Here is a 27,269-nt window from a genome sequence, read left to right on the forward strand (position 1 = left end):
TTTATTGCATTGAATTTTATTTGAAGGTGTTTATGTTGGATCGATTCGCCTGTTTACAGGGTTGGCCAGACGCAATGTAGCGTTAGGGAAGTAAAGACGACTTTGTTAATTAGCCGCGTGGGGGAGCCGGAGCACTCTTACTTCATTTAAAAAGTGTTATTGGATCTTATGTCCACAGAGCAGACCGGACATTAGTGTGGCTTAAGGGTGTGCTGGTACTCATACTCGCAATTGCCTTTAACAAGTGCTTAGCAGTAGGTATAAAATAAATCCATTAATTAATGAGTTGACTTCAAAACAAGAAAAGTGCCTCCACTTTCACAAACCGATTAGAAACACGTGACAGGGAAAATTGCTTCCAATCAGCTTTTCCTAAAATGTGCGCGCGAAGGATTAACAATGTGACCGCTATTGGGGGAGGGGGCACATTAAACACTGTGTGTGTGTTGATATGGTTATATAAATAAATAGCATTACACTCACAATTTCAATGACAGTCCATACGCTGTGGATCTTTTTAACACTGAAACATCTTTGTGCAGTTGCATCTGTAACAGCTAGCGTGGCCAAAAGCCGAATACATGAGGATACAGGAGTCCCAGGTCGTATTCTTTGCAGACCTTCATGAGCTCTGGACAAGACATCGCATTGTCTGATTCCCGGGTGTTAAAATAGGCTCAATGCGGTGTACAAATAAATCATTTCAGGAACTCTGTATTGAAATTATTGATTCAGCTTCACAAGTGCGTTCCCTTTGGTATATTGACAGTCTTCAGTTTAGCATAAAATAGAATTATTTTTAAAAAATTGCGTTTTTTCTACTAATTGTACTTCTGCAGCTGGACTCAAACATTAAGGGGACACACGCGCCAGTCCTTAACTGCACGTTATGGAGGAGCATGTGCAAACCGAGTACACGCCAGTTCTTAACTGCACGTTATGGAGGAGCATGTGCAAACCGAGTACACGCCAGTTCTTAACTGCACGTTATGGAGGAGCATGTGCAAACCGAGTACACGCCAGTTCTTAACTGCACGTTATGGGGAAATCCGTTCAGTTTGTGAGTGTTAGTGTCAGAAATGGCAAACGCAATACATTGATAAGCAGAAATCAATATTTTGGAGATGATTATTGGAGCCCCCAAGCAATGGCTGCAGAAGGTGCCTATTTGAAATTACAATATTGGATGTGGATGAAGCACCAGTTGACCACTACTGCAGTATATAATTTCTGAAAGCTTTTGTATAATAAAAAGCAAGAGCTGTGAAGGTCTGCAATGCCAATCGGTGACATTTTGGATGAGTACAAACTTGAAGTGGTGTGTGTTGCTGCTGTGTTCCAGATGTTGATGGCCCCTACAAGAAGTTTCCTGCGGGCCCCGGGAGCGGCTCTTTGCTCACTCCAGCTCACTATCCGACCCCGGCTCGCAGGCGCCATCGCACCACCTTCAGCCAAGAGCAGCTGGAACACCTGGAGGCTTCGTTCAGCAAGAACCACTACCCTGATATCTACTGCCGGGAGGAACTGGCCAAGACCACCAAGCTCAACGAGGCTCGCATTCAGGTAGACAACGGTGAAGGGTTTGGCTGAGGAGCTGTGCATGTGACCAGGAAGAGATCCACTACAGTCGTGTGCCTCTGCACTACCCTTGACAGCTTTGAAGCAATGCAGGTCACACGTGTCATGACACTTGCAAAAAGTATAGAGTAAATCAGCCAATGAGGTTTAGGATGGATTTTATAATCATTTAATTGAATTATTTGGACCTAAAACAGGTATGGAGGCACTTTAATTTAAAGGAACATCATCTGTATGTATTAATATTTTAGATTCGTTTAATGTTCTGGTTCCTGTGGTTATAGAGCAATCTTCAGTTTTCAGTGGAGTTGTCTTCCCTACAAATGTAAACAGGTAAGCAAACTAACTACGAATCCCCCTTTTTCCCCAGGTGTGGTTTCAGAACAGAAGAGCTAAACACCGTAAGCACGAGAGAGCCGCGCAGAAGGCCGTGCCCCCCGCTGTGATCTCAACCTGCAGCAGCCTGATGTCGGGGGTGTGTCCAGTGAGCACATCAGCGTGCCAGTACCAGTATCCCCACACCATCAACCACCTCCCGCGCTTCTCCTCCATGGCAGCAGTGAGCTACGGGCCACCCCCGTCCGTCAGCCAGTTCAGCTGTGCCAGCAGCCACTCCAACCTCCCCCCAGCCATGGCCCCGCCCAGGCAGCATGAAGACTGGTACAGCCCCCTGCGTGCCGTCAGCTCCACCTCATCCATGCTCTCCCTGGCCCCCATGCCAGGCTTGGACCACCCCTCCCACTGGAATTAAAACTGGCTTCAAGAGAGCCTCCCTCTTCCCTTTACTTCCCAGCAGAGTTCTGTGAAGCCTCTAGTTTTATAAGCTTAAAATTCACTGTAAACTTCCACTACTGGTAAAACCATACTAAACTGAATTGCATTTGTCATGATTTGGCTTAACTGCCTTTTTGATTATTTATAGGAAAATTCAGTATGCCAGTCAGCCAGCCTTGTGCTACAATGTAAATAAAATAAAGAAATACATTGATATGGAGTAAAAGCTTTGCACTTACATCTCTTAAAAACACCTTTGACTTAATGGAACAGGGCTTGGAACACAGCATGAACACACTGTGCAGTCGAGTTGTTTTTGTAGTCTCATCTTTTTGTGATTTTTTTTCCCCGTTGTTCTACATTCCTGTTCTAGGTTGTTTTGTTTTAACAATTTTTTTTACATCCGTTTTCCCTCGCCTCCGAAACACCGGATAAGCGCCTTGCTTCTGGAGGACTTGAGACACTCATTTATAAAGTCTCTTGGCTAGGTGTGTATCCCACACGTGCTGCGGCTTATCTAGAGGAGTGCTGACTTTTGGTACTGGCACAGAAAAAGCCACAGGCAATAAAGGGGGGGAAGCAGATTCTGACTGACTTTAATCCCCCCCCCCCCCGACAATATTCAACTGCACACGTTACCAGTGTTTTACTAAGACATTAAATCACTGAGGAAGCAAAGCATCCCACAAGGACAATTAAAGCTCTTTGTTGAATCCAGTGGAGTCCCTGGAAGGGCAGCATTGCTTTAATGTCTTCCTATAAAACAGTGAGTGTTCATTCTCACTGTTTGCCAATGCTACATATGTACTGTTCTAAGTGGAGTGGAGTTTAAATACAATTGCGTTTTAATAAAATAATATTTTTTTATATACATATTTTTAGAATTTACTTTAAAACATAATACCGCAGTTGCATGATTGTGCCACCAGGTGTTATTAAGTACCAAGTTTGAATTTCATAAGTGTGAACAGTGTAAAGTGTAATGGGGTGGAGCAGAGGCCACAGTGATTTCCAAAAATTGAACTCCAAAGTTAGAAATATTGTACTATTTAACTCTACACACTATGTTAATGCATACTCACACAAACAGTTTTTTTTTTGTTTTTAATAAACTGTATGTAGCAATGTTGTCAATATCATTGTATTTAACCTATCAAAACAAAACAGACTTAAGGAAGAACATTGTTTACATAGTCCATGGGAATGGGCATTATATTTAAGACATGGGAATAGAGCCCAGTGCATTATATTTAAGACATGGGAATAGAGCCCAGTGCACTATATTTAGACATGGGAATAGAGCCCAGTGCATTATATTTAAGACACGGGAATAGAGCCCAGTGCATTATATTTAAGACATGGGAATAGAGCCCAGTGCATTATATTTAAGACACGGGAATAGAGCCCAGTGCATTATATTTAAGACATGGGAATAGAGCCCAGTGCATTATATTTAAGACATGGGAATAGAGTCATCCCCCCAAACAGTCCTTCACCTAACTATCTGCTAGACAGCTTGTTGGCAAATTATTTTTAAACTAAATCACTTACATTCATCCTTGTATTGTGACAAAACATAGAACTTGTGAGCTTCCCTCTCAACCACTGAACTGAACTGAAGGTTTTCTGTAGCATTGTGGAAACTACCAAACACCTTTAGTAAGGAAGAAACTCACTATATTACAATAAGAGTATTTAATAAGGCATAAAATAGAGGAACAGTATGTTTATTTGTTCTATTTACGATTACATAAATGATTAGATGTACAAATGTGTCACAGTAGCGAATAAAGTCAAAGTACGTAGGGTTTATTTGACATTCTGGTTGAAATTCACCAAATTATCATTTTAAAATACCAGTATGTTATTTTTTTTACAAACACAGTGTATTGTTAAAAAAATAAATTACAATTAAGTATATAAATGGTTTCAATTGTAAATATGTCTTTATCAAACACATATAAAAACTGGGGCAGTAGTCAAACACACAGCCATGTGTACTAGTGCATCTGAACCATGTGCCTGTTTGATTTTAAGGACAAGAGAAAGTGTGAGAGAAGGGTCATCTGATTAATGCTGCTCTAAGGAATTCCTTTACTAGATGTGCTAGCCCCACCAAGTCTGGAGTGATAAACTGAGAATGGGACCTCCCAAAGGAAAACCTCAACTAGGGCCACCTATTCAATTCTCATTTTCCACCCAAACAGTTTCAACAAACCTTCCCCAGTTTCATCAACAGCAAAAGACCTTTTCTTCATTTTGCCTTGTCCTTCTGACAAAATGATTCTTAACTTGGAGTAAAATACCAGCAGAACATTTAAGATCTAGAAGTCTGAAAACCGACTAACATATTTATAATCTAAAACAAGACGAGGAATATGCTGTTTTTTTAATTAATATATTGGTCTACTATTATAATGGAGTATGTGCCAACACACCATTCATAAGGACCTCTAATTGTTAAACCAATACAGTGCTATGGAGACTGAATCCCAAATACTGTTAGAAAACTGCCTTTGTCATAACCTCAAATACACTCAAGGCTGGTTTCACAGACCCTGACTAGCACTAATCTTGTATTACCTTACCTCAGGAAATTCAAGATTAGTGCTAATCAGGATCTGTGAAACCAACCGTAAATGTATCACGATACTGTAATGCTCAGCTCCAGACTAAAAGAGCTTTTTTTATTTCAAATATTTTATTGATTTTGACATTTAGAAAATTTGAAAGCTGACTTGTAGTATACCTGGGTGACTTAGAAGCAGTTGCCTGCTTGAAATATGTAAAGGGCAATGTGTGATTCATAACCTACACTCTTAATCATTTCATCTGCAGTTTTTTCATCACGCCAACGACTTTGCAAACTCTGCGTAATCAATATATCCATCATTGTTCTTGTCATCATCTCTCAGCACGTCATCTATTAAAACAACAAGCTCCTCTTCATTCATTTGATGGCTATTTTCTCCTCCTTCCTGATTAAATAAAAACACAAAAGTAAGACTTATTACCTTGCCATGGATCTGAAAAACTCTGCACAAATCTGAGCATGTGGTGCTGAAGATGCACTGCACAAATCGGAGCATGTGGTTCTGAAGATACAAAGATGCCAACTTTGGCCACCCCTGCTGTAATCTCTATAAAAGCTGAATGCAGACAAGACTGTAGGTGAGGACGCAGTATGCTCACACACACTGGTAATGTGTACCCACCTCTGTGTACCCACCTCTCTGTGTACCCACCTCTCTGTGTACATGGGTTATAGCAGTTGCCAGCTCCAAGCCATCCAGCAGGTCGTTGCCATCGTAGTCGTGCATTTTAAAGTAATGCAGCTGCAGCTCTTGGGGCGACATGTCTGACTCGGGCTTGTCAATAACACCGTCTAAATGCTCCATAATGTGCCTGAACGAGAGAAAAAAAAAGACAAACATTTGAACTCCTCTGTACAGTAGATGCATTCTTGCTCTTTCATGCGGACTGTAACACGGCCCACAGATGGATCTCCTGGATATCTTGATGCATTTGGATTGCGTTTATGCAGTTTGTCTCTTTAACCAACCACAGGGCTTCCACACAAGAGTTTCCTTGTGAAGCCGCAGGTACACCTGCAGTACTTGCTGTTACTGCTGGCAGCAAGAGATTGGTGCTGCAGTACCAGCACCTCTGGTGGCTTATTGCTGCTACAGTACTGTAGCACTTCAACACTGAAAGTAAAAAAGCTGCAATCTTACGACATTGCATTAACTTTACAAAATGACTCTTCATAAGCAAACAAATGGTTTCATAAGCTAATGAAGCCTTCCCTTAAAAGTATTGTAGTAGTTAATATCATGTGTGCATGTTTTGTGTTATGTAAAAATTAATAAGCATGTTTTTTTCTTGTAAATTTTTTTCTTGGGGAAAAAAAAAAACACTTAATCTGCCAATCAGGAAGTTCCATTTCAGGGAACTACCACACACACAACAATACAATGTCTAGCTTTAAAACTTCAAAATGGAAAGGGAAAAATTCATAAAGTAAATAAATCTATTTTAAAATTACAATAAAATGTACTGTTTACAGGTTTTTCAGCAAAACAATAGCCTGATTAGCAGGTATTACCTTGGTTGACCTTTTCAGTACAATAACGTCCCCACCATTCATGTTTCCATTCTTATTGCAACATGTTTAGCCACAGCAAGTTTCTTTACTGTACAACTGTGCTTTACACTATAGAATCAGGTGCATGATAATTTGCCCCTGCATAAATTTGTCCCAATTACTAGATGAATATATAAGAAATGTGTGTACTTGTAAAATGTTGACTGTGTAACTGTAACCACACAGAAACTGTTGACCGTTCACTTCAACAAGCTGGTAGTGCTGGAGCAGTGGGGAAGCTTTATGAATGGTACACTTCAGTTATTGGTAATAGATCAAGAAAGCAACTCATTTAATGTATTTATTAATTTTTTTTAATACAGTTTTCTTGTTTCATGAAGTTAACCAGAGTGAAATGCAAAAGTGACAGTGGTAGATGTGTTATTGAGATTGCAATGTAAAGATGTAGGTCGGATTGTAAAACTGTATTGCGTTTGTTGGGCATGATGAGATTGGGGTTTCATTAGCCTGTAAGATAATGTAACATGCAAACCCTGTGGGTACGAATGAGGCAGAGCATGTCTTTTTCACAACATAAGTCACAGCCACTGTTCATTAAATTAATAAGAAAAAGGAACAGGAACTGGGAGCAAATAAAAGACTAAAGCAGCTAATGAACAAAGTTATTCGTAACCCCCCAGCACCCCCTTACAAAGCCCAATAATAAACACCCCAGATAACCCCCAAAATCACATGCTCACAACATCCAGCTATTCAGATACTGATCTCCGCTAACACCCCTCTTTACTGCCACCTTTCCCATCTGGACATAACTGACATTTACCTCCCTCCCTCGCCCGAACAACCAATAGCCCCCACCTGCCCAAAACACCCAGCTAACAAGACCTCCAACACAACCACCCTCCCCTGCCAAAACACCCAACTAACAATACTGCAACACAACAGCCCCCACCTGCCCAAAACACCCAGCTAACAAGACCTCCAACACAACCACCCTCCCCTGCCAAAACACCCAACTAACAATACCGCAACACAACAGCCCCCCCATGCCCAAAACACCTCCTCCTCCTGTTACAGTAGCAACCGTGCTTGCTCTGTGCACAAAACCTTAAAACAGACTAAAGTGTAATTACTGGAAACTACAAAATGCGTCAAACAGAGATCACTGTCATTTTAATCAAATTAAATAAAAAGATACAAATGAAGCAGAACATATCTATCCAAAATGCAGTATTTAAATAATTTCCAATCACTGCTTTTTACAAATGCTGATAGCTATTTGTGATTTCATCTACTAACATTTACTGAACAAAACACTGAAATAGTAATGTAACCACATGTCTAAAAGAGTGTTTCTATATATGTTTTGTATTGGTTTGTTACTATACACGATAAGAAAACCAGAACACTTCAAAATGACATATCGACAGCTATCACAGTGAATAGTGCGGTTTTCATTCTACTCCAGAAACAGTCTGCGCATTCTTATTTTGATTATCTACTAATTGAATCCACTCTGGTTAACTTCACAAAACAAGAATATTACTAAATAAATAAATAAAATAAAGCACATGAGGACGAACTGTTGGGGTGGTGGTGGGGGGTGCATTTGTAATGGACTTATCGAATCAACAGATGCGTTTCTCAATCAATACTGTACATACTCTCTATCCTGGACCCTTTCCCTGTCCAGCCTGATATTAGGCCGATGCCCCTCTGTGACCTCCACATCTGGGTGAGCAGGGTCCTGAGCACTGGCAGACAAAAGCCAGGAGATGAGAAGCAAGGAGCTCAGTATCCAGCATCGATGAACTGTACCCTCCTGCAACATGATCCCAGGTATCTGAAAAAGGAAACATCCCAGACATCACATATCAATAGCAAGCTATACATAACTGATAACTGTACCCCCTGCAATATGCCAGACATCACTCATATCAACAGCAAGCTATACATAACTGTACCCCCTGCAACATGATCCCAGACATCTCATATCAATAGCAAGCTATACATAACATGATCCCAGACATCTCATATCAATGCAAGCTATACCCCCCCCTGCATAAGCATGATCCCAGACATCTCACATGATCCCAGACATCCCAGACATCATATCAATAGCAAGCTATACATAACTGTACCCCCTGCAACATGATCCCAGACATCTCATATGAACAGCAAGCTATACATAACTGAACATAAGACATCTCATATCAATAGTACCCTGCAACATGATCCCAGACATCTCATATCAATAGCTAGCTATACATAACTGCACCCCCTGCAACATGATCCCAGACATCTCATATCAATAGCTAGCTATACATAACTGCACCCCCTGCAACATGATCCCAGACATCTCATATCAATAGCAAGCTATACATAACTGCACCCCCTGCAACATGATCCCAGACATCTCATATCAATAGCAAGCTATACATAACTGCACCCCCTGCAACATGATCCCAGACATCTCATATCAATAGCAAGCTATACATAACTGCACCCCCTGCAACATGATCCCAGACATCTCATATCAATAGCAAGCTATACATAACTGCACCCCCTGCAACATGATCCCAGACATCTCATATCAATAGCAAGCTATACATAACTGCACCCCCTGCAACATGATCCCAGACATCTCATATCAATAGCAAGCTATACATAACTGCACCCCCTGCAACATGATCCCAGACATCTCATATCAATAGCAAGCTATACATAACTGCTGTACCCCCTGCAACATGATCCCAGACATCTCATATCAATAGCAAGCTATACATAACTGCACCCCCTGCAACATGATCCCAGACATCTCATATCAATAGCAAGCTATACATAACTGCACCCCCTGCAACATGATCCCAGACATCTCATATCAATAGCAAGCTATACATAACTGCACCCCCTGCAACATGATCCCAGACATCTCATATCAATAGCAAGCTATACATAACTGCACCCCCTGCAACATGATCCCAGACATCTCATATCAATAGCAAGCTATACATAACTGCACCCCCTGCAACATGATCCCAGACATCTCATATCAATAGCAAGCTATACATAACTGCACCCCCTGCAACATGATCCCAGACATCTCATATCAATAGCAAGCTATACATAACTGCACCCCCTGCAACATGATCCCAGACATCTCATATCAATAGCAAGCTATACATAACTGCATCATGATCCCAGACATCTCATATCAATAGCAAGCTATACATAACTGCACCCCCTGCAACATGATCCCAGACATCTCATATCAATAGCAAGCTATACATAACTGCACCCCCTGCAACATGATCCCAGACATCTCATATCAATAGCAAGCTATACATAACTGCACCCCCTGCAACATGATCCCAGACATCTCATATCAATAGCAAGCTATACATAACTGCACCCCCTGCAACATGATCCCAGACATCTCATATCAATAGCAAGCTATACATAACTGCACCCCCTGCAACATGATCCCAGACATCTCATATCAATAGCAAGCTATACATAACTGCACCCCCTGCAACATGATCCCAGACATCTCATATCAATAGCAAGCTATACATAACTGCACCCCCTGCAACATGATCCCAGACATCTCATATCAATAGCAAGCTATACATAACTGCACCCCCTGCAACATGATCCCAGACATCTCATATCAATAGCAAGCTATACATAACTGCACCCCCTGCAACATGATCCCAGACATCTCATATCAATAGCAAGCTATACATAACTGCCCCCCTGCAACATGATCCCAGACATCTCATATCAATAGCAAGCTATACATAACTGCACCCCCTGCAACATGATCCCAGACATCTCATATCAATAGCAAGCTATACATAACTGCACCCCCTGCAACATGATCCCAGACATCTCATATCAATAGCAAGCTATACATAACTGCACCCCCTGCAACATGATCCCAGACATCTCATATCAATAGCAAGCTATACATAACTGCTATACATAACTGCACCCCCTGCAACATGATCCCAGACATCTCATATCAATAGCAAGCTATACATAACTGCACCCCCTGCAACATGATCCCAGACATCTCATATCAATAGCAAGCTATACATAACTGCACCCCCTGCAACATGATCCCAGACATCTCATATCAATAGCAAGCTATACATAACTGCACCCCCTGCAACATGATCCCAGACATCTCATATCAATAGCAAGCTATACATAACTGCACCCCCTGCAACATGATCCCAGACATCTCATATCAATAGCAAGCTATACATAACTGCACCCCCTGCAACATGATCCCAGACATCTCATATCAATAGCAAGCTATACATAACTGCACCCCCTGCAACATGATCCCAGACATCTCATATCAATAGCAAGCTATACATAACTGCACCCCCTGCAACATGATCCCAGACATCTCATATCAATAGCAAGCTATACATAACTGCACCCCCTGCAACATGATCCCAGACATCTCATATCAATAGCAAGCTATACATAACTGCACCCCCTGCAACATGATCCCAGACATCTCATATCAATAGCAAGCTATACATAACTGCACCCCCTGCAACATGATCCCAGACATCTCATATCAATAGCAAGCTATACATAACTGCACCCCCTGCAACATGATCCCAGACATCTCATATCAATAGCAAGCTATACATAACTGCACCCCCTGCAACATGATCCCAGACATCTCATATCAATAGCAAGCTATACATAACTGCACCCCCTGCAACATGATCCCAGACATCTCATATCAATAGCAAGCTATACATAACATAACTGCACCCCCTGCAACATGATCCCAGACATCTCATATCAATAGCAAGCTATACATAACTGCACCCCCTGCAACATGATCCCAGACATCTCATATCAATAGCAAGCTATACATAACTGCACCCCCTGCAACATGATCCCAGACATCTCATATCAATAGCAAGCTATACATAACTGCACCCCCTGCAACATGATCCCAGACATCTCATATCAATAGCAAGCTATACATAACTGCACCCCCTGCAACATGATCCCAGACATCTCATATCAATAGCAAGCTATACATAACTGCACCCCCTGCAACATGATCCCAGACATCTCATATCAATAGCAAGCTATACATAACTGCACCCCCTGCAACATGATCCCAGACATCTCATATCAATAGCAAGCTATACATAACTGCACCCCCTGCAACATGATCCCAGACATCTCATATCAATAGCAAGCTATACATAACTGCACCCCCTGCAACATGATCCCAGACATCTCATATCAATAGCAAGCTATACATAACTGCACCCCCTGCAACATGATCCCAGACATCTCATATCAATAGCAAGCTATACATAACTGCACCCCCTGCAACATGATCCCAGACATCTCATATCAATAGCAAGCTATACATAACTGCACCCCCTGCAACATGATCCCAGACATCTCATATCAATAGCAAGCTATACATAACTGCACCCCCTGCAACATGATCCCAGACATCTCATATCAATAGCAAGCTATACATAACTGCACCCCCTGCAACATGATCCCAGACATCTCATATCAATAGCAAGCTATACATAACTGCACCCCCTGCAACATGATCCCAGACATCTCATATCAATAGCAAGCTATACATAACTGCACCCCCTGCAACATGATCCCAGACATCTCATATCAATAGCAAGCTATACATAACTGCACCCCCTGCAACATGATCCCAGACATCTCATATCAATAGCAAGCTATACATAACTGCACCCCCTGCAACATGATCCCAGACATCTCATATCAATAGCAAGCTATACATAACTGCACCCCCTGCAACATGATCCCAGACATCTCATATCAATAGCAAGCTATACATAACTGCACCCCCTGCAACATGATCCCAGACATCTCATATCAATAGCAAGCTATACATAACTGCACCCCCTGCAACATGATCCCAGACATCTCATATCAATAGCAAGCTATACATAACTGCACCCCCTGCAACATGATCCCAGACATCTCATATCAATAGCAAGCTATACATAACTGCACCCCCTGCAACATGATCCCAGACATCTCATATCAATAGCAAGCTATACATAACTGCACCCCCTGCAACATGATCCCAGACATCTCATATCAATAGCAAGCTATACATAACTGCACCCCCTGCAACATGATCCCAGACATCTCATATCAATAGCAAGCTATACATAACTGCACCCCCTGCAACATGATCCCAGACATCTCATATCAATAGCAAGCTATACATAACTGCACCCCCTGCAACATGATCCCAGACATCTCATATCAATAGCAAGCTATACATAACTGATAACTGTACCCCCTGCAACATGATCCCAGACATCTCATATCAATAGCAAGCTATACATAACTGCACCCCCTGCAACATGATCCCAGACATCTCATATCAATAGCAAGCTATACACACAGAGCTGTACTCCCAATACAAACATATACACTGTATATAACAAATGACAGGTTGCAGTACAGTAACTAACGTAATGGGTACGGTGGACTACACTAACATTGTATTAAATAACTTCATTCTATAGGGCGACGCAAAACGTTTGGCTACAGCTGTACATGCAGGCATATGGTAACCTTATTCAAAGTGCAAATAAATCCTGGAAAGCAAAAAGATCAAAATGAATAAGGGGGAGAATGTTTTAAGCCTTGATTATTACTAAAACATTGTATTAATGTGCTGCATTAACTTATAACCCGTTTGTAAATCTGCACCCATTACCAGGAATTGTACTTAACCCAGAAACGAATATTTGTTGTTTTCACGGTGTCTCTCTTGTAACCCACCAGGGTCATTGGTCAGAAACACGCTTCTGTGTCTGACTCTTACAAGTGAATGGGTTGGGTGAAACGGCAGCTCGATTGTTTAAGGAGCTTTGAGATCAGGGTTGGGGGTTCACTTCCTTTTTTTTTTTTTTTTTAATAAAAAGCAATTCCCCCATGTCAATTCACCACTGATCAGAATTGCAAATCGCAGTAATGTGTTAAAATTAGCTTCTCACAGTGGCAACAAATTACCTCAACTGAAATCCCTTCTGATGGAAGCAGCTGAACAATGACACCAATGATCAGCTCTAAAACACCAAATCCTTTCAGAACGACTCCTTTAAAAACTCCCGGAGTACTGCATGTCACACGATGACGAGGAGCAGATGTAATCCTCTACCGATATTACCTGCTAAAGCGACTATTTGCGCTATTTTTTTTTCCATAAAATAAACCCGCATTAAATCAGAACACACAAGAAGAATCAAACGTTTCCAGATCACTTCAGTGTAGAGCATTTAAAAGTTCAGTACATCTTCCCAATGTGTCTTTCTTAACTCGGTTTTTATTCGTGTAATTTAATTATTTTTGAATAAATTAAATACTCGAGGGAACTGTAAAGACGGTATACTTAACCGAGCCATTGCCACACGGATAGCTTTAACCTGTTGAACATAGAATGAAACAGTCTAACACAAAAGACAGCAATAATAACAATAACAACAACGAAATCATTTCTCCTAAATCACCCCATACACACAAGGCTGACTGCAAGTCTTTCTAAAACTGAATTTAATCGCTGTTAACGTTCTCGGTATTTTTTTTTTTTAACTTAACTAAAACATATAACAATAAAAAAAAACAATTTAAGCTCTTGTTATTGACTCGGACACACAAACCCATCTCAAAGTGAACTCACCGCTGTCTTCAACACTGACAGCGCCTACAAGACTTGTTTTTGTGTGCGGCCCTTCAACCCTGGGACACGACGTTACATTCCGATTGGCTCAAGCTGAAAACCACGTGTCCCAGTTTAAATGAAACACGTAGAGCGCCTCCGCAAGCAGAACAACTCCTCCCGAAGAAGCGAGCGACAGGGCGGGATTTAATTCCCAACAGCAAATCAGCAAACGCGAGCGGGTGGACGATGAATAAATTAGCAGTGCAGTGATCCAGAATAAGCCCAGGCAGGTAGATAATACGTGTCTGCAACGAATATGGGGATTGCAGCTATAGTTTAAAAATACATTTCATTATCTTTACACTGTACACTGGAATTGCAGTTTTTTTAAAAATATATTATATTTTTATTTGCTCTATTTCAGCAACAATTTGTTTAGCTCCGTAGCGGTGCCCTATCACAGCCTGTTAGTTTCAGATACTCAGTTATGTACGAGTGTACTGTGCCCCCCCCCCCCCCCCCCCCCAAAAAAGGCTACATTCACTGTCAACATTAGATAGTTAAAACAGATATCAATGCTACAGTGCAACAAATCCACACAGAAGCAAGCGAGTGAGTGCTATGAAGACCACATTGTTGTCAATTAGCATTAAAAAAATAAAAATAAATAAAATGATAGGTCCATATTAACACACATCCTTTGTGATTTCGATCTCTTTCAATTCAAAATGCTTTTCTGTTTGTCTGAGCCAGCCCCAGAAACAAACAGGCACGCTCAAGCAGTTCCCTTAGTCTCTTTGCTTTCCACATTATAGTGTTGTTATACTGTACTACAGTAATAACACTTTACTGGGGGGAACAGTATAACTGATATATGTTTCGCCCAGTCCAGGTTATAATACGAGCTTGATTAGCCACATTGTATAAGTAACAGGCTCAGGCATGTCTGATTAAACATGTAATGAAACCAGAAACGGATCAGACTGCTATGCAATGAGAATCTATTTCCATCCGTTATACTGTGACTTTACCCAGCTTTATCACGATAAACCATTAGGTTCACAGTGTCTTATCGCATATTTCTGAGATTTACCATTCTGGCAAGTGTTTTACCATTCATTATAAATATTTTCGTATTATTTGCAACACTGTGGTAAGCCACAGTAAAGTTTTATACTGGTGTAAGTATAATATTCTCAAGATGATAGTTTCAGTGTTATCTCATCCTTTCACTCATCGTTTGCCATTCACAAGGGGGCATCTGTGTTTCGTTGCTAAACAAAGCATATTGCATATGCTAAAGTTATGCGTATATTAAGGAAGATTAAATAATATTCCTTTCTAGAAGTGACATTTGATTAGCTTGATCCACGTCTCAGCCTATACTGCTGACTATAAAAAAAATTAAAAATAGGTAAGATCAGCAAATAAATTAGCCATTGTAAAATGCGTAGTTATCAAATTTATTTTATCAGACGCTTTCTCGTGATCATTGTTTGGTACCAAAAAATGTAACAAACAAGAAATTGCATAATGAAATGAAGAAGTTCAACATGTTCCATTCCGTTTAATCGATGCCCGTCAGCACACTAAGATCCAAATAGAAACTGCAGTAAATAATAAAAAAAAAAAAAAAAAAAAACATACAGAACAAATACCATGTCATTTTAAACGGGAAGAAATTTATTTTGAGCAATAGATTCTATGAAGTAACCGTTTATAAATAGAAATTGCAAATCGAGATATGCAAGGTTTTCATACAGGGAGGGCCTGGTTTGCAGTTTGGACACTGGAGGATAGCAGAGATATAGATAGAGATGGAAAGTGGAAATCAGAGCGAGATGCAGTTTCTTAGGCAGAAAAGGGATTAGATTTGCAGCAGTAATCAGCAATAAAATGGAATCTCGGTATTTGATATTATTGAATCGCTACTGTGTAATATAATAACCACACTTGTTGTGCAGAAATGGAATTACAAAGACAATAAAATAATTTATTCACAAAGTTTTTGAAAGTAAAAGATTACACTCTGAATATCACCACGGGTCTCGAGTGCATTAATTTTCAATATGATATCAAACATTGACACAGTGAAAATAAAAACCCTATAGCTTCCCTGTAACTCGGAAATTTTTCACAATATTTCCATACTGTCCCAGTTTAAGGACTTAAAAACCTGGTCACCTTACGTTAGAATAATTAATAATGTAGATTTAAAAAAAAAAAAAAAAAAAAAAAAATCGTCTTTCTAAAAAGCATTACTGCCAGCCAGGCTATTGAACTTCAGAACAGGAAGAAACTCCACTGTGGTTTAGTGGAAACAGATGTCAACAGGGCAGTGGAGGGGAGGAGGTGAAGGAATACACAGGAAGGTCGTAGATTTGATTTTACACAATATTTTTAAATAAAATAAAAAGTTAGTGGTACCCTGAACTGACTCAAAAGATGTCTTTTAATTGCACTGTGACGCGCACCCAACGCAATGTGACATTAAATAAACAATATCCGAATATGATAAACTATTCTTCCAGTATGCAAAGTCTGCCGCGCACATGCGCAGTGTAAAAGTTAACTTTTGACTAGTTGTCATTCACTCAGTCAGCAGCAGCGGCAGCGGGTGACTTCCTTGTTTTAAGAGTACATGTATTGTACTAGGAGCACCATGGCAGCGCGAATCTCCTTCTCCCAGTACCGACTGGAGGCTGAAATTGAAAGATGCCGGGGCGAATGCCAGTGGGAGAGGATGCCCGAGCTGGTGCAGCAGGTGAACCTCGCCGGAATACACGAGCACGGTGAGTTCCTTTGTACTCGGGACACTGCTGGTTTATCAATGAAAACCTCGGTGAAGGTGCAGTCGTTACAGTGCTCGTCTGTAGTTCTGTTGCTCGTTCTGTGCGTTGAACTTTGTACTGTAGTTTTGTTAACCCAGATGACTGATACTTTTATACAAAAATAAATCACATCAAACTTTTGGCTTGTTCAACAAGGTTACTTTTACCTGGCTTGTCATCCGAAGCCAACTGACCATGTCAAGAGCAACACGATTAATGAATGCATCTCGTACTGTATATCAAATTGTAGCCCGAGAACTGTCAAATACGCGTGGATACTACTGCGGTACCAAATGACAGTACAAGTAAAGCCACGTTTTGAGAATTTAACACAAGCCATGCAATAGATTTAAAACTTAATGTTCTGGTTTTGTTGTTTGATAGTATACTTTTGACGCACATACACCTTTATTAAAGCGTTTATAGCAGTCTACATAACTTTGCTATGGTTTCTGTGATTTGCAATGCTGTGCTGAATCAAACCATCCCCACGCTTTTACAACGCTTTACTGCAAGCTGCTGTGCCTTTACTATGGCACCAGCAGTGAACCTTTATAAAGAACATATGAGCATTCTGCATTGTTTTACATACTGTAACATACAGCTGTATTATTAACCAAGGGTGCATCTTCATTGCAACTCCTCAATGGGAATGTTTGTAATAACAAGAAAAAAAAAAAGAGTGTCTATATATATATATATATATATATATATATATATATATATATATATATATATATATATATATATATATATATATATATAAATCAATGTTATGAGCATTAACAATTTACACCTCCAATAGTGTTTTCCACTATTATAACAACTTTGACTGTTATTAATACAGCTTAGTTTGGGTGAGAAGAAACCAAGGTTGTCATTTAGCAATTTATATACACAGTGCCTATAGAAAGTCCAAACCCCCTTTCAAAATTTTCACCTTTTATTGCCTTATAGCCTGGAATTAAAATGCATAAAAATAGTTTTTTTTTTCCATTTATCTACACATCCTACCCCACAAATTCCAAGTAAAAAAAAATTCTAGAAATTTGTAGAAAAGTAATTAGAAATAAAAACTGAAATAGCTTGGTTGGATAAGTGTCCACCCCCTTGTAATAGCAAGCCTAAATTAGCTCAGGTGTAACCAATCACCTTCAAAATCACACACCAAGTGGCCTCCACCTGTGTTAAATTGTAGTGGTTTATCAATGAAAACCTCATTGAAGGTGCAGTCGTTACAGTGCTCGTCTGTAGTTCTGTTGCTTGTTCTGTGCGTTGAACTTTGTACTGTAGTTTTGTTAACCCAGATGACAGGACAAAGTTGTTGAAAGGCACATATCAGGAGATGGGTATAAAAAAAATATCAAGACTTGAATATCTCTTGGCGCACGGTCAAGATGATTATTAAGAAGTGGAAGGTGTATAGCACCACCAAGACCCTGCCTAGATCAGGCCGTCCCACCAAACTGGATGACCGAGCAAGAAGGAGTCTGATCAGAGAGGCTACCAAGAGACAATGGCAACTTTGCAAGTTATGGCCAAGACTGGTCAAAGTGTACGTGTGACAACAATATCCCAAGCACTCCACAAATCTGGCCTGTATGGTAGGGTGGCAAGAATGAAGCCATTACTCAAGAAAGCCCACCTTGAATCCCATTTAAACTATGCAAAAAAACACTCAGGTGATTCTGTAGCCATGTGGTAAAAAGCTTTGTGGTCTGACGAAACTAAAATGAATTTTTTGACCTAAATACAAAGCGTTATGCTTGGCGCAAACCCAACACAGCTTATCACCCGAAGAACACCATCCCTACTGTGAAGCATGGTGGTGGCAGCATCTTGTTATGGGGATGTTTCTCATCGGCAGGGACTGGGGCATTTGTCAGGATAGGAAGATGAATGGAGCAAAGTCCAGAGAAGTCCTTGAGGAAAACTTGCTGCCCTCTGCAAGAAAGCTGAAACTGGGATGGAAGTTCACCTTTCAGCATGACAATGACCCAAAGTACACAGCCAAAGCTACACTGGAGTGGCTAAGGAACAAAAAGGGAAATGTCCTTGAGTGGCCCAGTCAGAACCCTGACCTAAATCTAATCGAAAATTTGTGGCATGACTTGAAGATTGTTGTCCATCAATGCTCCCCAAGGAAATTGACAGAGCTTGAACAGTTTTGTAAAGAACAATTGTCAAATATTGCCAAATCTAGGTGTGCATAGTTGGTAGAAACCTATCCCAACAGACTCACAGCTGTAATTGCTGCCAAAGGTGTTTCCATCAAGTATTAACTCAGGAGGAGACTTATCCAATTCTGATCTTTCAGTTTTGTATTTTTAATATATCATTTTTTTTTCTCAATAAAATCTTTTTTCCCCTTAACATTGTGGAGAATGGTGTGTAGATAAGTGGAAAAAGCTTCATTTAAATGCATGAAACTCTGAGGCACTGACACAACAAAATATGAAAAAGTTCAAGGGGGTGTACAATTTCTATAGGCACTGTATATATTAGGACTCGATTCAAGTGGCTGTCCTGCAGTGTAATACTAAAAAAAAAACAATAGAATCTAAAAAATTTAATAGAAAAAAAATAAGCACAATGGGAATTTGGTCTTTTTATAGCATTTTTAATTATTATTTTTATTTTAGCAAATGTAACTTTTCACAGAACAAGTGTTCTTTTGGGACACTGTCAGTCACATGCCTGAAAACACAAGCCAGCTGAGCTGCGTTTCCATCGTCGGTTGTTTAATCTCCCGTTACAGCTCCGTACTTGGCTTCCTGTGGTTCTGCTTTTACTCGTTCTGAATCTTGTTAGAGGTACCCGAGAATACTGTGGCTATTGACAAGTGATTGCTTAACATGCTGTCATAGTCAGAAATCAGAGAAAGTAATGACACATAATTACCTCTATTAGAGGAATTGCTGCCTTTGTCATGCCCTCTGAATGCAAGTTCTTGCTTGCCAAGGTAAACAACAGAATCAATCAAGTGTTTAAGAGCCTCATTTTTATTCTTACTTGCTCATTGTGATGTATTGTATCCCTACTCTTCTGCCTGTCCAGTTGAACATCAGTCTGGGTTTGGCCAAAAGTTTTGAGTGTAACAGTGGCTCGCAAGTGACTGTGGGGATGCTCATGTTTTTGTGTTGACTTCGATAGACATCCTAGATTGCTGTAGCCTGTACTGTTCCATACCGCCTTTTCTATACTGAACAAAAGGCAGTTCCAGCAGTATTTTTTTAAATTGACACCTACTGGTAAACCACAGATACCTTTCAGAATTTGAATGTTGGAAGTGGCAAGTATATCCCTTCCCTTCCTGTGTCAATTCTTTATTTGTGTTGTATACCTCAATTTTTTTGAGAAAGGTCTCCTTGAAAATTGATTCGGAACCAAATCGACTACGATGCCTCTGTTGTCTGATGACATTTTTTTTTTAAACTTGTAAAAAGCAAATGCTACTATTGTTACTACTGCAAATGTTAATATTACTTTGAAGTTCTTAATATAATTCTCTATAACAGTCTCTATAATATTAGCAATATCGCATGAAATTCAGCTAGTCTTACACCGCTTACCCTAGCATAGCTATGTCCCGCCACTGCTCACTAATGACTGGACACCTGCATAACAAGGGCCAGATCTTTGACTTTCCCATTGCTTAAACTCACAAGACCTTCAACTGAAACAGAGAATACATTCAACAATGTATGTCTCGCCTCTGCTCACTCGTGACTGGACACTTGCATAACAAGGGACAGATCTTTGACTCTCCCATTAGTTAAACCTTCTTAAGACCTTCAACTGTTTATGTCCCACCTCCGCTCACTTATGATTGGACTGCAGCGGAGAAAGTGCAGATCTTCTATTAGTTGATTTTATTTGATTAAATTGTAAAAAAAAAAAAAAATGTATCCGTGATCAACTCTTTAATTGATTAATCGGGCTGATTAATTTGTTAATACAAATTGACTATACATGTAGTCTTCATAATGGATTGAATATTGTACCAGAACCGGTATAGTCCAACTTTTAATCGGTTATCAGAAATAAAATGCCGACCCAATAACACCTCAAGGATTTTCCACAATTTTCAAAAAAAATTTTAAATATAAGAAGCTCAGAAAAAAATTGGATTTTTTTGCTTTATGTGGCGTAAATCGACGGTATGTATTTCCCTGGCTCACAAATTAATATATATATTATAGGTAGACACAGGCGAGGGACAGGGCTTTATGATTGCTCCGATTAACAGATTTGGTTACAAATCAATTTTCAAAAAAACTTTCTCAGAAAAATTGGAGATTTTTAAAAAAGGGAGGTATACACCACAAATACAAGAGCTGACACAGGAAGGGACTCGCCACTTCCAACATTCAAATTCTGAAAGGTATCCGTGGTTTACCGCTAGCTGTCAATTTAAAAAGTGATACTGCTGGATGTCTAACAAAGTCAGCACAAAAACATGAGCGTTCCCAAAGTCACTTGCGAGCCACTGTTACACTCAAACCTTTGGCCAAACCCAGACTGATGTTCAACTGGATGAGCAGAAGAGTAGGGATACAATACACTAACTGAGCAAGTAAGAAAATCATGAGGTTCTTAAACGCTTGATTGATTCTGTTTCCCTTGGCAAGCAAGAACAGGTATTCATACGCTTGGCAGAGATACTCAACAGGGCTGTCCATTGTCACCGTTATTATTATCCTTTCCTTAGAACCGTTAGCACAAGCTATTAGACAAAGTACCAGTATAGCTCCCATCACTATGCAGGGCTCCCAGCATCATATATCACTCTATGCTGATGATATACTCTCGTTTCTGTCGGATATTTCTAATTCAGTACCCAATGCATTTAATGTATTTAATAATTTTGGTAAACTCTGGATATAAAATAAATTGGTCCTGATCTATTTTTATACCTTTGAACCCTATCGCTGCAATAACCCCTCCCTCCTCATATCCCTATTTGGCATCAGGTCACAGGTCTCACATATTTGGGCATTAAGATATCTCCTAATTTCCAGTAGAGTCGGAAAGAAAATATACTTGAAGTACTAAATAAAATCAAAGCAGATTTGACTAGATGGTCTCTATTACAGGTTACATTACACAGTAGGATCTCCATTATAAAAATTAATATACTCCCTCATATTAATTTCATATTTTCTATGATCCCCGTTTCACTCCCACAATTTAAAATATTATTACTGGGCTTTTCAATTAAGGGCATTTAAAACATGGTTGGACTCAGGGGCACCAGCTTCATTGTGACCAATTGAGGAATCTTTAGTTAAGCCAATCAGACTTCAGGATCTCTTGCATTCAGCTCCTGAGGGTGGGACTATCTCTCTCCGAATGGGCCCAGTCATTGCAAACTCATTAGATATTTGGAAGAAAGTTAACCGATTTCTTGGCAACTCCCCAAAATGTCATAAGTTCTCACCTATTTGGAAATATCCCTTATTATTGGCAATATCCTGGTCCACCAAAAATATTTATATTCTTGGCAATATCTTTGATGATCTTGGTATTCGTCCATTCCAGGACCTCAAGGACACTTCCTCGCTCCCTGGCTTTTCCTATTTCATGTATCTCTCCGACTCCGCTCAGCCCTTCGCTCCTATGGGGTGCCATGGGACACAGCGTTACCTCTCCACCCTGTGGCTGATATACTTGCTTCAATAGTCACCACAAGAGGCTTAGTCTCCTCTCTATATCATTTTTTTCTTTCGTCTAATATCAGCTCCCTTCCAGTTACCACTATATGGGACAGAGCTAGATAAAGTGGGAGGCAGTCCTGATAGTGATGCAGTATGGGACAATATCTTTTATACTGAGCAACACGTAGTATAAAAGACACAATTTTCTTTATTTCTTACATATAAAAAAATAACTCTTGCATTCGGCAGCTTCAAATACTCCAATTACAAGGAATCTCTAAATTCTTAAATATAACAAAATAACACTGAAAATACTTTCCTTGAAGCAGACTTTTTTTAACTCTGCCAGATGTTTTACATACTGTATTATCTTAGAAGTGTCCTAAAAATGTAAGCAAGGAGTGAAAGAATGAAGCACTGTTGTGGAAGCCAATTCACTCGGGTACTGCAAGAAATGGCTTGATGAGGTTGTTGCTTGGATCATTAATCAACCAAATGAACAAGATGGGCCAAAAAAGTCACATACAACATAACACCTCTATGAATCTATACTGTTCAAATCTCTTAGATAGTAAAACAAGTAAACAGAGTTTAACTTGGAAGCTAGACTAGTCTGAATGATTCATGTAAACCGAAAAACATATATTTTTAAATGAACACAGTGATGTGTTATATTAGAGAAAACACCAATGTGTGTTCCTTCATTTTAAACTGTGACAGGGTAGCCAAGTAGTGGCCTCAGGCCAGAATGCAGGAAGAAAAACCAACACAGGCAGTACTGCAGGGCAACAGACGCTGAGGCGCCGTTTATTTAAATAACAAAACAAAAACAAAAACACAGCTCACATAGCAAAAATAATAAGGTAAACAAATAAACAGGTCTCACAAAACTGACTACAGGTCAGGCTGGGAAATAGGCTTCACTGTTCACATGTTAACAAAACCCTTTCTCCTCTCTCTGTACTGTACTTTCCTCTGTACTCCCACCCCGAACTGAGAACGCTGCAGGTTTATATACCCTCGCCGAGGGGTTTAACTAGCTACTTATTATTCCATTACCCCTCGACCCACAATCTGCACGAGTTTATGAATTACTTGTGACCTCCGACTAGTTTAACAGCGCACTAGCCAACAGCCACACATTACCACAACATTTTCAATTGTGAATGGGGCTTCCCATCCACATTACAAAACAAAAGCTATTTATTTACAAATAAATAAATCATAAATACAAAATATGCACAGGGACAGGGAGTACCCTGTTCTTAAATAAATACTAAATCAAAACAAAACAATAACGTGGCGGACAGCACCTTGCTCGTCCTCCACATACAAAAACATTTTATAACAGGGCTTTGCCCCGCCCCCTTTTCATGTACAGGGCTCCTGGTCCTGTTAACAGAAACACTATTGTGTTAGATATTTTGAAAATCACCACTTCCAAATAATTAAAAAAAAAAAGAAGAAAAAAAGGTGTTTCTGGCAAAGACCTGTTTAACTAGAAAGCTAACATAAGCAATTCAATAATGAACATTTCAAAGTTAACCATTATATTTAATGCTACATTTCTAAAACATTTCTAAGTAGATGCCTTCCTCTTTCTTGCTATAAGAACATAATTCTGTTTAAGTGTATTCAAGTACAAATGTCTCCGTCAAAACAATGCCCCAGTGCACCTTAAATAAGAGCAAAATACATTTCACTAGCGAGAGGAGGCCATTCAGCCCATCATGCTCGTGTGGTTGTTACAAATCTTAAAATAAATTAGACAAAAGACAAACACTCTGGCTACCGTAACAAACTGTAGGTACTTTTTATTGGTTTCATGCTGAACCTGTAGCCGTCAGCATTAGTGGACTTTTACAGTGTGACTCGGAAGCTTTATAGGTCCTGCGCTTTCCTCTACAGGTGAAGCGTCACAATGAAGCGCTGGCAATGAAGTCTGTAGTCAGTCTGGTCGTTCCACTGCTCATGCATGCAATTCAAAACACAGGATTTTCAAAGTTATCACATTACATGCACATAAAATATGGACTAACACAAAATCCAAAGAATAGAAAAATATTGCTAACATTTTTGACATGTGGTAGCGTTTTAATTGCACATGTCAGCAAATTATATTTTTGCAGCTTCTAGCGCATTCACTTGACGAAATAAACAAACATCAATGAACTCCCTTTTGGTCAGCTTCTAGCGCATTCCTGTTTTATGTGATATCTTTGCTGTTACTTTTTATAAGTAATATGCACTGGGAATCACTTACCTAAACTAAAACAACAGAAGAAACTACAGTAAAAGCAAACATTGTGACTGTCCACCTTCAACCAGATTGCTGTTGTCAAATAGTTCAAATAGTTCCACACCAAGCTTCTCTCTCTGGTATTCACCATGTCTGCTGCAGGGATTGGATTTTCCCTGAGCGTGCAGGGTAATAGTTCCACACCAAGCTTCTCTCTCCGGTATTCACCATGTCTGCTGCAGGGATTGGATTTTCCCTGAGCGCACAGGGTAATAGTTCCACACCAAGCTTCTCTCTCCGGTATTCACTGTGTCTGCTGCAGGGATTGGATTTTCCCTGAGCGTGCAGGGTAATAGTTCCACACCAAGCTTCTCTCTCCGGTGTTCACCATGTCTGCTGCAGGGATTGGATTTTCCCAGAGCGCGCAGGGTAATAGTTCCACACAAAGCTTCTCTCTCCGGTATTCACCATGTCTGCTGCAGGGATTAGATTTTCCCAGAGCGCGCAGGGTAATAGTTCCACACCAAGCTTCTCTCTCCGGTATTCACCATGTCTGCTGCAGGGATTGGATTTTCCCAGCGCGCACAAGATAATAGTTCCACACCAAACTTCTCTCTCTGGTATTCACCATGTCTGCTGCAGGGATTGGATTTTCCCATAGCGCGCAGGGTAATAGTTCCACACCAAACATCTCTCTCTGGTATTCACCATGTCTGCTGCAGGGATTGGATTTTCCCAGAGCACACAGGGTAATAGTTCCACACCAAGCTTCTCTCTCTGGTATTCACCATGTCTGCTGCAGGGATTGGATTTTCCCAGAGCGCGCAGGGTAATAGTTCCACACCAAGCTTCTCTCTCCGGTATTCACCATGTCTGCTGCAGGGATTGGATTTTCCCTGAGCGCGCAGGGTAATAGTTCCACACCAAGCTTCTCTCTCCGGTATTCACCATGTCTGCTGCAGGGATTGGATTTTCCCAGAGCGCGCAGGGTAATAGTTCCACACCAAGCTTCTCTCTCCGGTATTCACCATGTCTGCTGCAGGGATTGGATTTTCCCCGAGCGCGCAGGGTAATAGTTCCACACCAAGCTTCTCTCTCCGGTATTCACCATGTCTGCTGCAGGGATTGGATTTTCCCAGCGCGCACAAGGTAATAGTTCCACACCAAACTTCTCTCTCCGGTATTCACCATGTCTGCTGCAGGGATTGGATTTTCCCTGAGCGTGCAGGGTAACAGTTCCACACCAAGCTTCTCTCTCCGGTATTCACCATGTCTGCTGCAGGGATTGGATTTTCCCAGAGCGCGCAGGGTAATAGTTCCACACCAAGCTTCTCTCTCCGGTATTCACCATGTCTGCTGCAGGGATTGGATTTTCCCAGAGCGCACAGGGTAATCGTTCCACACCAAGCTTCTCTCTCCGGTATTCACCACGTCTGCTGCAGGGATTGGATTTTCCCAGAGCGCGCAGGGTAATAGTTCCACACCAAGCTTCTCTCTCCGGTATTCACCATGTCTGCTGCAGGGATTGGATTTTCCCAGAGCGCGCAGGGTAATAGTTCCACACCAAGCTTCTCTCTCCGGTATTCACCATGTCTGCTGCAGGGATTGGATTTTCCCAGAGCGTGCAGGGTAATAGTTCCACACCAAGCTTCTCTCTCTGGTATTCACCATGTCTGCTGCAGGGATTGGATTTTCCCAGAGCACGCAGGGTTATAGTTCCACACCAAGCTTCTCTCTCCGGTATTCACCATGTCTGCTGCAGGGATTGGATTTTCCCAGAGCGCGCAGGGTAATAGTTCCACACCAAGCTTCTCTCTCCGGTATTCACCATGTCTGCTGCAGGGATTGGATTTTCCCAGAGCGCGCAGGGTAATAGTTCCACACCAAGCTTCTCTCTCCGGTATTCACCATGTCTGCTGCAGGGATTGGATTTTCCCAGAGCGCACAGGGTAATAGTTCCACACCAAACTTCTCTCTCTGGTATTCACCATGTCTGCTGCAGGGATTGGATTTTCCCAGAGCGCGCAGGGTAATAGTTCCACACCAAGCTTCTCTCTCTGGTATTCACCATGTCTGCTGCAGGACTTGGATTTTACCAGAGCACACAGGTTAATAGTTCCACAACAAGCTTCTCTCTCCGGTATTCACCATGTAGACAATGTGGGGAAGCTATAAAAAAGGCTAACAAGATGCTCGGATACATTGTGAAAAGTGTTGAATTTAAATCAAGGGAAGTAATGTTAAAACTGTACAATGCACTAGTAAGACCTCATCTTGAATATTGTGTTCAGTTCTGGTCACCTCGCTACAAAAAAGATATTGCTGCTCTAGAAAGAGTGCAAAGAAGAGCGACCAGAATTATTCCGGGCTT

The 27,269-nt window shown here is 40.6% G+C and overlaps 3 protein-coding genes across 3 annotated transcripts in view; 2 read left to right on the forward strand and 1 right to left on the reverse strand.

Annotated features, from left to right (window-relative positions):
- Nucleotides 1-2,390, forward strand: part of LOC121316624 (homeobox protein prophet of Pit-1-like) — a 25,878-nt gene extending 23,488 nt beyond the window's left edge. Inside the window, exons 3-4 of the mRNA XM_041251665.1 lie at nt 1,317-1,563; nt 1,949-2,390. Of these exons, the coding sequence (XP_041107599.1) occupies nt 1,317-1,563; nt 1,949-2,329 (628 nt within the window). The 3' untranslated portion in view covers nt 2,330-2,390. The remainder of the gene's footprint in view (nt 1-1,316; nt 1,564-1,948) is intronic.
- A 1,673-nt stretch (nt 2,391-4,063) lies between these two features.
- LOC121316691 (multiple coagulation factor deficiency protein 2 homolog) lies at nt 4,064-14,287 on the reverse strand. Its single transcript, XM_041251756.1, has 4 exons — nt 14,190-14,287; nt 8,122-8,300; nt 5,598-5,757; nt 4,064-5,330 (listed from the first exon to the last, which is right to left on the reverse strand). The coding sequence occupies exons 2-4, from the start codon at nt 8,286-8,288 to the stop codon at nt 5,199-5,201; spliced, it is 459 nt and encodes a 152-aa protein (XP_041107690.1). The 5' UTR covers nt 8,289-8,300; nt 14,190-14,287; the 3' UTR covers nt 4,064-5,198.
- A 2,489-nt stretch (nt 14,288-16,776) lies between these two features.
- LOC121316625 (tetratricopeptide repeat protein 7A-like) overlaps nt 16,777-27,269 on the forward strand; it is a 118,625-nt gene continuing 108,132 nt past the window's right edge. The window contains 1 exon segment of the mRNA XM_041251666.1: nt 16,777-16,963. Within this exon segment, the coding sequence (XP_041107600.1) occupies nt 16,813-16,963 (151 nt within the window). The 5' untranslated portion in view covers nt 16,777-16,812.

The sequence above is a fragment of the Polyodon spathula genome, chromosome 6 (genome assembly GCF_017654505.1).
Source record: "Polyodon spathula isolate WHYD16114869_AA chromosome 6, ASM1765450v1, whole genome shotgun sequence".
NCBI lineage: Eukaryota > Metazoa > Chordata > Actinopteri > Acipenseriformes > Polyodontidae > Polyodon > Polyodon spathula.

What these genes read in the sequence shown, in the direction of transcription:
- LOC121316691 (XM_041251756.1), bottom strand. Translation starts at nt 8,288, where the DNA reads ATGTTGCAGGAGGGTACAGTTCATCGATGCTGGATACTGAGCTCCTTG. An exon ending in GAAAGGGTCCAGGATAGAGA is followed by an intron (nt 5,758 to 8,121) that starts GTATGTACAGTA and finishes TCTCTCGTTCAG; the next exon opens with GCACATTATGGAGCATTTAG. An exon ending in TAACCCATGTACACAGAGAG is followed by an intron (nt 5,331 to 5,597) that starts GTGGGTACACAG and finishes TTATTTAATCAG; the next exon opens with GAAGGAGGAGAAAATAGCCA.